Genomic DNA, 13,059 nt, shown 5'->3' with positions numbered 1-13,059 from the left:
ACTCGTACTCGAACGCGAAGCCGAATTGTGAATGCCCCCCTTGTTGGTCGTCGTCGGTGAGGGCAAGTAACAAGGCCGCATTTCGATCTTCTTCCTCCTACGAAAATTATACAACTAAGTAAAATACTAACACAAAATAAAAACACATAGACACATAGATGTTGAAAAATGAAATTATGAATTTAATAAAAATGAATAACAAAAAATTAAACATATTATAACTTACTTGAGCTCGAAGAGAGGCTAGCCTTCCCCACCTCCTCCGCAACTTGTGCTCTAGAAGGGGCACGTCGACGGACGAGTATCACTTGACTTTGATCTTGGGCAATTCCCTTGCCCCGATCACCACCACGACGAGATGAAGACATGATATAAATATTTATGGAAATTGAAAGTGGATAATAGAGAGTAGTGTGATTGTGTGAAGATGATAACGTGAACAACGTGAGAGTAAAGTATGAGCGCAAATAACGTAAACAACTTGAGAGAATGAGGATGAAGAATAGAGAAATTGAGATTGAGAGAGAAATTCTTATTAACACAAGAATGGGGTGAGTGAGAGAAATGAAGAGGATGAGGGGTATTTATAGGGGGAAATTGTGATTAAAAAATTTAATTTTTGAAAAAGCGTCCCGAAACCGCCGGAACCGCCGGTTTTCGGTGGAAACCGGCGGTTTTTCGTCGATTTCAAAATTCAAATTTTTAAAAATACCGTTGGAACCGCCGGTTGCCGCCGGAACCGGCGGTTTTTTCGGCCGAAACGGCGGTTTCGGTCAACGGTTCTGACCAAACCAGCGGCCGCGGGAGCGGTTTCTGAAAAGGCTAGGAAGTAGGCCTGAAAAGGTGTCGGAACCGCCGAACCGGCGGTTCGGAACCGCCGGTTACGGTTCTTCAAAATCTGCAAACCTGAACCGGCCCGGCGGTTCGGGCGGTTCCGATCCCGGTTCGAACCGCCGGTGACGGTTCCGGGCCGGTTCGTCCGGTTCGGTTCGGTTTGGAGACTTCTAGCTGGTGCTGAAATTTAACAAAATAATAATATTTATTATTAAAATTTAATATATATAATATATATATATATATATATAGATATTATTTTATTTAATTTGATTTATTATTCGGATATATTTGTAACAAATCTAACCAAACCAAAAATTAATAATATGCAATCAAATTTAGAAAAAATTAATACCGCATTTTGTTTGAAATATGAAAACAAGCAATCAAATGTTGAGAAATCAAAAAAATTAGTTCAATGAGATATTAAATCGAAATACATTTATAAAAGAGGTATTAGAATACAAACTAATTTAGTTGTTGTAATTTTGTTATTTGATTTTTAATTTGATGTTTTGTATTTCAAACAATAAATTATTGGAATAACTGTTTTTAATTTGATGTTATGTACTCTATACTAATAGAATAATTTAGGTGAATCCAATTAAATATAATAAGGCAATAATTATATAAAGTCATTTAATTATTTTAACAAAATAAAGTAATTAATCTCAAAACTAATTAATTTTTGAAATCGTTTAATCCTGGGTCATTTCACCAAATTAATCAAAAGTTAAACCTATTTAAAGGCCCAATTGATCAAAACCTAAAAACGTGTCGCATCTTCTTCTTCCTCCCTCCGGTAAAAGCTACTTCCATCTGCATATTTTTCTTTCTTTCTACGCCGATGCAGTTGTGGTCTTTCTCTAATCTCAAAACATAACGGGGTCCGACACCGGCTAAGCCCCTCTTGAGCGGTGGCTTGGCCAACGCTATCTTCGTCCCTGGATCATTCCCCTACTTAATGCACACAAAAAGTCATTACAATTAGACAAAACTTCCACGTGACGGCCGAGATTTAACAAGACCTCTTACTTTTAATTAACACAAGGAGAGCAAGAGGCTAGATTAGATCTTTGGGTCTGCAGGTGAAAGTAGTTATGAATCGGTATTTAATAAAGGGTAGTTGCTTTTGTACCTCAATTCGGTATTGTGGACAGCCCCAGTCCGACGTGGCTCAAGACAAACCTTATGTCATTCCTAATCTTCACTACAATATGTCGTTATTTATTAATTTTCTTTTACTTTCATAAAAGTGATGTTATTAATGTCAATAAAGTGAATTGTGAATTGAACCATATACCATTTTAAAAAGAAATATAGTCAGAGATCTTATGATACGTGGCTAATTTGCGAGTTACTAACATTGATATTTAGTACTCCCATTCGATATGCTGATGTGCACCTAGAGTCCGAGACTATTATAAGATTACTATAGCCATCATAAATAGATATATTTTTTAATGCTATTAAGAATGCTATTTTATGTATCTACTTGTATTGTTACAGCTTCTTAACGTGTTCTTATTGTCACTATATCAATTCAAATTAAGAGAAACAAATTGAAGCATCCTACCAAAAGCAAAACATTAAGATATTTTTTAATGCTATTAAGGATGCTATTTTATGCGTCTAGTTATATTGTCACAACTTCTTAACGTGTTCTTATTGTCACTGTACCAATTAAAATTAGGAGGCACAAATTGAAGTATCCTAACAAAAGCAAAAGATTAAGATAATTTGCCCCAACTTGACGACACTTTCTTTTGTGTCATAAATTATGATTATTTTTAAAAATTTTCAAATACTAGTAATTGGGTCTCAATTTTTATGTCCCTTAAAGTAAGTTTTTTGCAGTGGGCACTGCCAATAGTGGTGACTGCAGTGTGTACTATAAAAGCAATTGTTACTCAGTGTTGAGTTTGTATGCGTAGGGTCTATATTGTGCTAGTTGGTATGTGCATAACCTATCATGCTATTGTGCAGTGCCAAGGGCACGCGCGCACAATTGTGGCTACATGGTATGAACTGGTCGAATTCTTAAGGTGCGTACTAAAACTGTGCACATCTGGCCGCGATATTGCGCGTGCTATGAACTCGACCAATTTAACACCCAGTGCCAAGTGATACACATGCTAAGAATTGGCCATATTTAAATAAATTGCTAAAAACGTCCTAATTATAGTAGTATTAAAAATTGCTTGAAACCTAATTTTAAATATTTGTTGTGTTGGTGACATGCAAGTATTCATAAAATAGATCTGGAGCGTTAGTGTACGTGAACTGCAGTATCATATGGACAACTATTTTCATATGAATCGTGGACGAAATATAGTTTCAACCTATCGTGACTCTGTTGGAGAATTATTCTTGACAAGGCATCTAGTGGCATTTTCATGTCTCAATGCATATACGTTCTGCCCTATTTGCTGTACACCATCGCATCGAGCTCCCCAATCATGGCACATATGACTTCCTCCTCTGTGAATGAATTGTCATTGGATGGATTGTCCGATGCTTTGTCTAAACGAATCAATGAATCCGTTTGGATCCACACATTTAGGAGAATTATGTGAAGAAATTGATGAATTTGAAAGAGAGAGTAAAAAAAATTCGGATGAGGATTGATATGAGAATAACAAAAGATGGTATTTACTATTTATAATCGGTGATATTGAATCACTGAATAGGTGCACCATCATATTGGAACGCCACAAGGAAAATACAACACCAGTACAATACATTTTGATTTTGATCTTGATCGAAGGGTATTGACTTAAATTTCTTCCACGAAATCTAGTCAACCTACAAAAGCGAAGCAACAATGTCTTATTTTCCACTTTCTTTCCACATCACATAGATAAAACTAGAATCTAAAACAAGCCACACTGTTTGCATCTGAAACTTGAGATTTCGCAATATCACGAAATGATCAAATCCAGTAATTTTTATTACATGCCCATGCGAGGGGGAGGTTTTCCTCTTTCAAAGAACTAATAGTCCTTGTTTCCAAATTTTGCACCACATCTGGGAGGGAATTGGGCGCACAGGAAGATGTGGACGTTGCTGCAACAAATTAAAGGAACAATAAATCACTTTGAAAGAACTATACATAAGCTGCATGTATAATTGTAAACAAGTGACAAATCATCTAGACTCGGAAATAAAAGACTCAGGAAAATCTATCAAGCAACTGACGATGGAGGCTACATTCAATAAACTAAGCTAACAAACCCCATACGACAGAAAATCAAATCTACACAAAGAATATACAGCTTTCCAGTGAAGTGTATAACAAATACTAGTGGTATTTTTTGTTGTGTCTGTCTAAGCTGATGCGCACAGGTGTGTTTTGAAGGAGACAATTTTGGTAGCAGAATTTTGTAAGTAAGAGTATATCTTCAATGTTATATACTGTGTGAACATAAAGATATATTTATAACTAAAAAATAATCTAAAAGCTGCATCATGGTCCTAACTCTTAAGTACTGTAATAGGATGAAAAACTTCATTAGCTGGGGTAAAGAAATCATTCCCAGGGTTAACAAAAACCTAAAATAACTTTCTGGAATGTTCAAAAACCCGTGACAACATCCAAACAGAGACGATTTAATGCTGTTTAAATGTGTTGAGAAAGTATACTTGTACACACTTCTAGAGCTCATGCTAAAGGTTTTTGTTCTTGTCAAAAGCTGCAAGTCAACCGGTTGTGAAAGTTACCTCCCTTAAAATATTTTAAATCAAACAAATAAGTCTCATATTAACTTCATCTGTCTGCCAATACTAACTCGTGACACAAGTTAAAGCATGCCAGATTATGACCATAAGACACTACTTTGCTTGAGGCCTTCCAATAGGACCAATACAAAGAAGTATGTTTTCAAAGAAAACACTAAGTTCAACTTTACTCAGAAGACGTTGCATCTAGGTAACCGTCAACAAAACTCAGATGGTATTTATAATAGCATTGGGTCCAGTTGAATTTCTAACCTTGATCTTAGATAGCTCTATCATACAAACACATTCACAACTTACAAGCTCTTGAAACATTTTACAAGCTCTCTAAATAAGCTTAGCCAAAAGCCCCTAAGTCGCTATCAGACTATATGGTCCATATCATCGTAGGAATACAAGGCAAATTCTCTAACATACTGTATGAGGTTTTCAAAAGATGCATAACTAATTAAATAGGATACACGAGTCAATACGGAGTTTGGCATACACAACCACACTTTATGATGCTGCATTTTCTTTGAACCCTTCAATCCCTCCCTTACCCCTTTCTCAGCCCGAAAAAAAAAAACAGAAAAGAAAAAGAGCTTCCTGGTTTCTTTGTTCATTTCCACTTTCATGACTGGATGCTAAATAGTGATATTTTCAACGATTCTGCCCTCAGAGAGCTGAACTTTAACAGAAAATGGATAATGTGAACTAGCCAAATGCCCAGAGCTGACGGTAGATAATCCCCAAATCACACACCCCTAAATACATACACGCCTCTAACCGTCGTTTGCCCCCCTATATTAGGAATGCACAGATCGCGAGAAGCAGACAGGCCGCAATAGCGTAAGCCAATTAAATGAAACAACGGAAAACAATCATAACTGACAAAAAACCCTAAATTCAGTTTGATAAAAAGAGCAGAAGGATTACAAAATTAAGCCAGCAAAATCAAAATCATCTGGCATTGAAGGTGTATACCTCAAGCTGGGCAGATTTCATGGCGATGGGGATACAGATCAGGACGATGCCGGCCATGGCGACGGCGGTGTTGCGCTTCCAGTGCTTGGGGCGGCAGTTGGCCCCCGCCCGTCATGCTCCACACTTTCGCCCTGAAATCTCCGCCGTGTGCCCCATCTGCGTGGTGGTGGTGGTCTCCGCCGCCGGCCATCTTGCCGTTAAACAAACTTTCTTGGGGAGTGGAGACTGAAATTTCTGGCTTCGGCTGAGAAGCGTTGCCTTCTGAGATCCGGGCTTTTGTTGGATTTGCTAATAATTCTCAATGATGAGTGAATGGGCCTCATTTTTTTATAACGGGCCGTAGAAAACAACCCATCAGTAATGGGCTTATATATCATTATAAAATTGGAATCTGAAGCTGGAAGTTGAGAAATTACTAGTATTAATTTGGTTATTTCTATTTTTGAATTTTAGTTTTCAGTATGATATTTTTCTGAATTATGATTATTTTGGTTCGATTGGAAAAAGACAATTCAAACTTCAAAGCGAGTTAAACACAGAGAGAAAATAAAAAATATTGATTAGAAAAAGGTGTAATTTATTTAAGAATTATGGATGAAACTAAAGTGAGCAACAATTGTCAGTACCGTTAAATACAAATAATGACATTTGATTCGAGTGATTTCTTGAATGGAGTCGAGTTGATGATTTCTTGACCACCTAGAATCTGATTCTCTCTCCTAATCTAAGTTGCACAGTTGCAGAACATGACTGCCTAAAACAGAAAAACAAAATTACGTACTACTAGTAAATAAATATCCCATTTCAGACATGGTGTTATCATTACAATAAACCCGCATACACGCAGATCCCTAAAATTTAAGGTACTCCTTCAATATCACTCTCTTTTTAAAATTGCTCGCTTTTTTCACCTGGATTTTTGCATTTTCTTGGAATGTTGGTGATTGGAGCGAGAGGTGGAAAATTTCACTTGTCTTTGTGTGTGAGTTGAGATTTTTCTTTACAGAAATGAAATGCTTTCATCCGATTTATGTATGATTTGGTGTTTGTTGTTGTTTCTGAGTGGTGTTGTGTGTTCATTTTCGTCTAGTTCTGTCCTAATTTGGCTCCTTCAATTCATGAATTTCTTTGGATTGAAGTTTCCTACTATTTGGTATAGAATTAAGATAAACTTTATCCCTTTTCTTTTCTTCTTTTTCCTGGTTGTTCATAACTAAAGTGAAGTATGTGCGTTTTGAAGATATGATATCAAGAAATTGAGCAGTGGCAGAATTAGTAATTGGAGAAATGAAGGTGGGAATTTGTAATTCTGTAGCAATTGAAGTAGCTCTTGTTGCATTAGTATCTGGGAAATTGTAATTGTCTTTGTTGTGACTTTCGCACATCGTTCATCACGATCCACTTTTTGCTCTTATATCCTGATCAATCTGTTGAACTACTGTGATTGCAATACAACACAATGCTTCATATGAAGTGACAGAGTCATAAACGATCTTGTTTGATTGTTTTTAGGGTTGGTGATGTTGTAAGCCTTTTGTGAAGCGCGAATCATGGAGGATGAGTATTCTGCTATCAGAAGGTGGGAGGACATGGATATTGATATCTTGGTGAAGATTTTCCAAAGGATGAACATCTATGAACTGACCTCTGGAGTTGCTCATGTTTGTCACACGTGGAGAATGGCTGCCTGTGACCCTTTGCTCTGGAAGACCCTTGACTTGTCATTGCTTAAGTCCAACTTCATCAAAATCCCGCTGGAGCCATACGTGTATGTGGATGGTCGATCTGATAAAACATTTACGCGTGTTTTGAAGATTGCTCTGAATCTCAGCCGTGAGAGCATATTGACCATGATTTTCCATTTTAATATGTATGTCAGCGATGATCAACTCACATATACCGCTAAAAGGTAATTCACGACTGCTGATATTACTGATATGATCTTATCATTCATGAGGTGAAATAGCTAATTATAGGACTTAACATTCTGCATCTTTGTATGTATATATAATGCTCTGAGTTAGCGCGAAAGAAAATTTCAAAGGTGTTGCTTTACTTGGTATCTGACTTATATATATATCTTATTGGAGATATCGATAATTAGCAGATCGTTTGATGATCTGCATTGTAGGTGCCCGCGTCTCAAGCGCCTGGTGATGCCCGCGTGGAACAGAATAAAGAAGACAGGCATATGCCAGGCCGTTAAGATGTGGGGAGATCTGGAGTCACTAACAATGCCTAGCATATCAAATCCCCCATACCTAATGGAGGAGGTTTCGAGAAGCTGCAAGAATTTTGCACAACTGAAAGTGATGGGACCTTGCGACATATATTTTTGCATCCACGCTGGCTGCATTTTTGCCAAACCTAAAAGTTCTGAGCCTCCGTTGCTCGGTGCTGTTCAAGGAAGCTTTGATCATAATCCTGGAGTGCATCCCGGGACTAGAAGTGCTGAACATATCGCACTGTCTGCTCATGGAAGACCCTCCACAGCCAGCGCCTAGGAGAGTCCTTAAAGCATTGGACAAGTCGATTCTAGAGAGAGCCAGCAGGCTGAAGAAGTTTGTGACGTGCATGAGCGAGTCCTGCACAATGTGCCAGCGGACGAGGAACGACGAGGGACTGATAAGGTGGTACAAGTACGAGGAAGATCTTTGGAGAGATGATGAAGTGAGTTCTCTTGCCATATGATTAGGTTTAGGTGTGTGTGTAGTGTATAAAATGTGGAGTGGTAGAGACACCAAAATGAATAAGAATATATGCGCAGATGTTGATGGTAGAGAATATATACACATACCATCTGCAATTGACTACTAAACTTGTAGCTGCTGTAGGTGGAGGTGATTCAAGACTTGTTCAAGAGTCGAGACTTATTTTTTCTCTACTTTACTCTCTCTCATAACTTTATTATTTCTTCATTTAATCTTTAAACATCAAATTATTAAATCTCGTGGTCAAAAAACGTCTCAACTATATTGTAATGGAGGATATACCTTGTACGGAGGGAGTATTATGCAACCACAACTTGACTAGGATTTATGTAATTTCATTTCTTTATTTTTGGTCTAAAAACTACGGTACCTTTGGCTGTCGACTCCTGCGCTACACTATTTAACTGGCTTTGTAATGAGGATTTTCCACGGTAATATGCTTATTTACTATATTCTTCATTTTATAGTTAAATACCAAATTAATCAATGATCAAGATTACAACAATTATTTTTTATTTATTCATATTTATACTAATTCAATGATATAGCCTATGGTTATAACTTATAAGTATAATTAATGGTCCAATTATGACAAGATCATAGGAGTGTGCAAGTCGAAGCAAAGGGCAGGCCAAATCTTGATCGAAATTTACCAATGATAAATTAGGATTATTAGTTTCTAAAATCATGAACTTTGCCTAAAATTTAGTATTTCACATGAACTTTGAAATTGGCCTATAATACTCCAAACTTTGCATTTTGTTTGGTGTTTCTCAAACTCATTTTATCAAAATCTTATTTTACTTAGGCAACCATGATACGTTTTATGATATTTTAAATCACTTTTTAAGTCCATAACATATAGGATAAAAAATCACTTTGAAAACCACGTTTATTTAATTGTTTCAAGCATTATAAAAAAAGCCTTGTAAGTTAGTCAAATATAGTAATAATAGACATGACGGGGGAAATACCAAATAAAGTGCAAAGTTTGTGATATTATATAGTACAAATTTTAAAGTTAGTAGGAAATACCAAATTTTAAACAAAATTCATTATTTTAGAGACCAATTTCCCGATAAATTAATAATCCATGATAAATGAAGTTAATTTGATACACTAAAAATGAAAATATTAAATTACAACAATAGTAGTAGTAGTACTCCCTCCGTCCCGGGCTACTCGCTCATTTCCTTTTCAGCTCGGAGATTAAGGAATGAGTGTATAGGAAAGTCAAAAATGACGGTTGTAGGTGAAATTTTTTACTAAAAATGGAAAGAGTGCAAGTAACTTGGGACGCCCAAAAAGGAAATAAGTGCGAGTAGTGCGGGACGGCTAATTATTGATGAAACAAGAAAACTGGACACAAAATTATCTTTTATTTAATCATATTAAATAAACCTATCGAACTACGCAAATTGCATTAACTTTTCGCACCTTTTGATTCATTGGGCCACTCCGCAATCCCCATGCCTAGTGGTCCATGAATAGTTCCTCTAATTTCTTTTGTTAAATAGATCTAATATTCGTGATTAAATAAAATGCCATTTATTCTGTTTAATTCATTACTATATCTTAATGACAATGAAGAGGAGATTGAAGAAACAAACAAATTTAAGAGTAAGTATTATTATACTGATAAACAAAATTAAATTGAGCATTGAATTATTAGTACTTGTAGAAGTCAGATAGTCCAAATAGCCGACTCAATTAGTAATACCAACCAGCATCTCTCACTCTCACTCTCTCTCTCTCTCTCTCTCTCTCTCTAGAGCGCAATGGCCCTTCAGTTGTGGGAGACATTGAAAGAATCGATCACCGCCTACACAGGGCTTTCTCCGGCTACTTTCTTCACGGTTCTTGCTCTAGGCCTCACGCTTTACTACGTTGTCTCCAGTTTGTTCGGCTCCTCCGATGGCGGCCACGCCCATGACAGGTCCAGAGGCTTTGAGGAACAGATGGAGCCTCTGCCCCCTCCTGTTCAGCTTGGTGAGATCACCGCCGAGGAGCTGAAACTCTACGACGGCTCTAATTCCGACAAGCCTCTACTCATGGCTATCAAGGGCCAGATCTATGATGTCACGCAGAGCAGGTCCATCTCCTCCCTCTTCCCCTGCTTTTATCTTTTTTATCTATATTCCTTCCCGTTTTCTTGAAATTTCTGTGTATGTTGCTGAGATCGATGTGTTCTCAATTTGTTAGGGTTTTGCTGATTTTTTTGGCTTGTGGTGTGTATTTGCTTATGAGGAGGGTTTAGTGAATTCCCTTTTTTCTTTATATGGCTGACCGATTGATTCCGTATGTCTATTTTTTGTTGTTCCATGGTTTAAATTCTCACTTTTGAGCTTCCTTTTCTTCTGGATTCTTGGGTAAAGTGATTGAACTTTTTTTGGGTGTTTTTTCCTTCCCCGTTTCTATGCAGTTTTGCAAAAAGATTTACTACGGAGTATAAGATATTTTGAGTGAGTATTTCAGAGTCACTGTCTCAATGAATTTTATTGCTTGTATTCTCTAGCTTTCCTCACGCAGTCCTTAATGACTAAAACAGATAACTTCTTTAGAAGCAAAAGCTTTCCTGAAATATGCTATACAAAAGTTTATTAGCAACTCGGTATTCTGTTTGCTTAAGATACCGTTTATATTTAACTAAACTTCCAAAGAAGAAGATAAGATAAGTCAATAGGTCAGTACAAGTCATTAGCTTTCTTGAGAGGAGTTTCTTGTAAGGTATTTTCATTTAGTGTTGAATCTTCTTTTGTGCCTAAAATGTTTGTGCAAATTTCTGCGAGGAATGTGCTTGCTTCCCAACCCCAAATTGAGTATGGTGAGGGATTTGAAGTTTCCCTCTTTAATTCCTTGTTTTGTTCCATCTAATTGGATGTTGATTGTTGCAACTTATACTACCATTTGATATCACTGTCTGAGTTAACAATTCTTCTAGTCAGCAGTCTAGTCGTATAGTCTGTATATGCCATATTCTACACTTATAGCATAAAAGCACTGATGCTCATCTTTTATTTGCTATTCTTAAGTAGTGGTTTAGATAATTTCCTTTGTCTAGTTCTTGTGGATTAGGCACTTTAATTTTTTTTATTTGCTAAATCAGTAGTATTTAATCAGTAGTATTTAATCTTCTACTTACCAATTATCAACTCAGCTGGGAGAATCACTTGACTCCCAATTCAATTTGATTGCTAATTACAATTAACTTTCAAAGATGTTATCTTTCTGCCATGCTCCACTTTTCTGCCAGCTTGTCACCAACCATCTAACACAAGCTTACATAGCTTATACGTTGAAAGGGTGAATAATTCATATGATCAAATCTTGGTAGACAAAATGAGCTCTTAAGTTACTGATTTGCTGAGCATTGTGCAAGTGACAACATAGATAGATACTAAAATTCACATATGATTGTTGAGTAAGACTTACTTACTTTGGAACTTTGCACACACTGAGTGATCCTTTACATAAGTAGAGTAGATGCTATGTGTCATGATTAACAATTGAGGTCAGCAAACACTGGTAAGCCAACATTGCTGTCGCTTCGAGGATAAAGACCTGAATGGTGATCCTTTTACATGTTGTATCAATCCAGTGCTTCTTCTTTGGGAAGTTGGAAGTCAAGCTATAGATCCCTATAAGAACAAGCTTAATTAATATAGATCATAGATGTATGAACGTGCCAAAGGCTTAATTTGTGTAGTTGGGATCATTCTATGGTTGCAGGATGTTTTATGGACCCGGTGGACCTTATGCTTTGTTTGCGGGAAAGGATGCTAGTAGAGCTCTTGCAAAAATGTCCTTCGAGGATAAAGACCTGAATGGTGATCTTACTGGGCTGGGCGTGTTTGAGATGGAAGCTCTGCAAGATTGGGAATACAAGTTCATGAGCAAATATGTGAAGGTGGGAACTGTCAAGACAACCGTGCCAGTAACTGATGGTCCCACCCCAAGTGAAGCAACCGATGCTTCTCCAAGTGATGCTGCTAAACCGGTAGAAGATGCTGCCGAGGGTCATGTTGCTAAACCTGCTGAAGATGGTCCATCAGAGACTGCTGCTCCTAAGGAAACAGAGGAAACCACAACTGCTGCTGCTGATGTTGATGTCGAGAAAAAGGTGTGAAATATTATCAATATGTTAATGCAAATAGGGTTGAATGATAGTATACTTTACCCTTGTTTACATCATTTCTATCTTATGACAGGCCTTGTAGATCACAACTTGTCTATTTTTTTGGCCTAATAATGACATGAAGCTTATGGAGTTGGGTTTTATACGCCATTTCATTCAACTGTTTAGGTTTCAATCTTTTGGATATAATTACCATCCATTTTTATCTTTCCACTGCGATTTATACGAAAGGCAAAAGCTAGAAATGCTAAAAGGCAAAAAATTAAAACTTGCAGTAAAGGTTGCCTACGAGTATTTAGTGATATGAGATTCAGATTCCGTTTGTGGTGTTTCATTTCACCTCTAAATTAATTCCTTATCTATCCAACTTCCACAATATGAGTCATATTTAGTGTGGACAAGAGCTTCAAGAAATATAAAAAATAATGGTTGTGGACATGAGCTTTAAGAAATATAAAAAAGTAATGGGTTGAAAAGATTAGTGGAATATGAGGCTTGTTTTTTATATTGATTTATAAATAAAATAGGAGTGAAGTGATTTAGTGGGATGTAGGACTTATTTACAGTATTTTCAGAATTTTTACTATAAAAATAAAATTTATAGTAATACTAGTTACTACTTAATAAATAAAAATAATAACAATATGGAAAAAATTGAAAGTTAGAATTTGCATGGAG

At 36.7% G+C, this 13,059-nt stretch overlaps 1 protein-coding gene, 1 long non-coding RNA gene and 1 pseudogene across 2 annotated transcripts; 2 read left to right on the top strand and 1 right to left on the bottom strand.

The window, feature by feature from the left end:
* Positions 1-3,470: 3,470 nt before the first annotated feature.
* Positions 3,471-3,846, bottom strand: LOC121792008. The gene is made up of 2 exons (XR_006048797.1): positions 3,790-3,846; positions 3,471-3,639 (listed from the first exon to the last, which is right to left on the bottom strand). It is a non-coding gene; the product is annotated as an uncharacterized LOC121792008 (long non-coding RNA).
* Positions 3,847-6,226: 2,380 nt separating this feature from the next.
* Positions 6,227-8,311, top strand: LOC121792002 (annotated as a pseudogene).
* A 1,641-nt stretch (positions 8,312-9,952) lies between these two features.
* Positions 9,953-12,524, top strand: LOC121792004 (membrane steroid-binding protein 2-like). The gene is made up of 2 exons (XM_042189797.1): positions 9,953-10,338; positions 11,976-12,524. The coding sequence occupies exons 1-2, from the start codon at positions 10,025-10,027 to the stop codon at positions 12,370-12,372; spliced, it is 711 nt and encodes a 236-aa protein (XP_042045731.1). The 5' UTR covers positions 9,953-10,024; the 3' UTR covers positions 12,373-12,524.
* Positions 12,525-13,059: the final 535 nt, after the last annotated feature.

Source organism: Salvia splendens, unplaced genomic scaffold, assembly GCF_004379255.2.
Source record: "Salvia splendens isolate huo1 unplaced genomic scaffold, SspV2 ctg993, whole genome shotgun sequence".
NCBI classification, from domain to species: Eukaryota; Viridiplantae; Streptophyta; class Magnoliopsida; order Lamiales; family Lamiaceae; genus Salvia; species Salvia splendens.
This window is presented reverse-complemented; position numbering and strand designations above follow the sequence as displayed.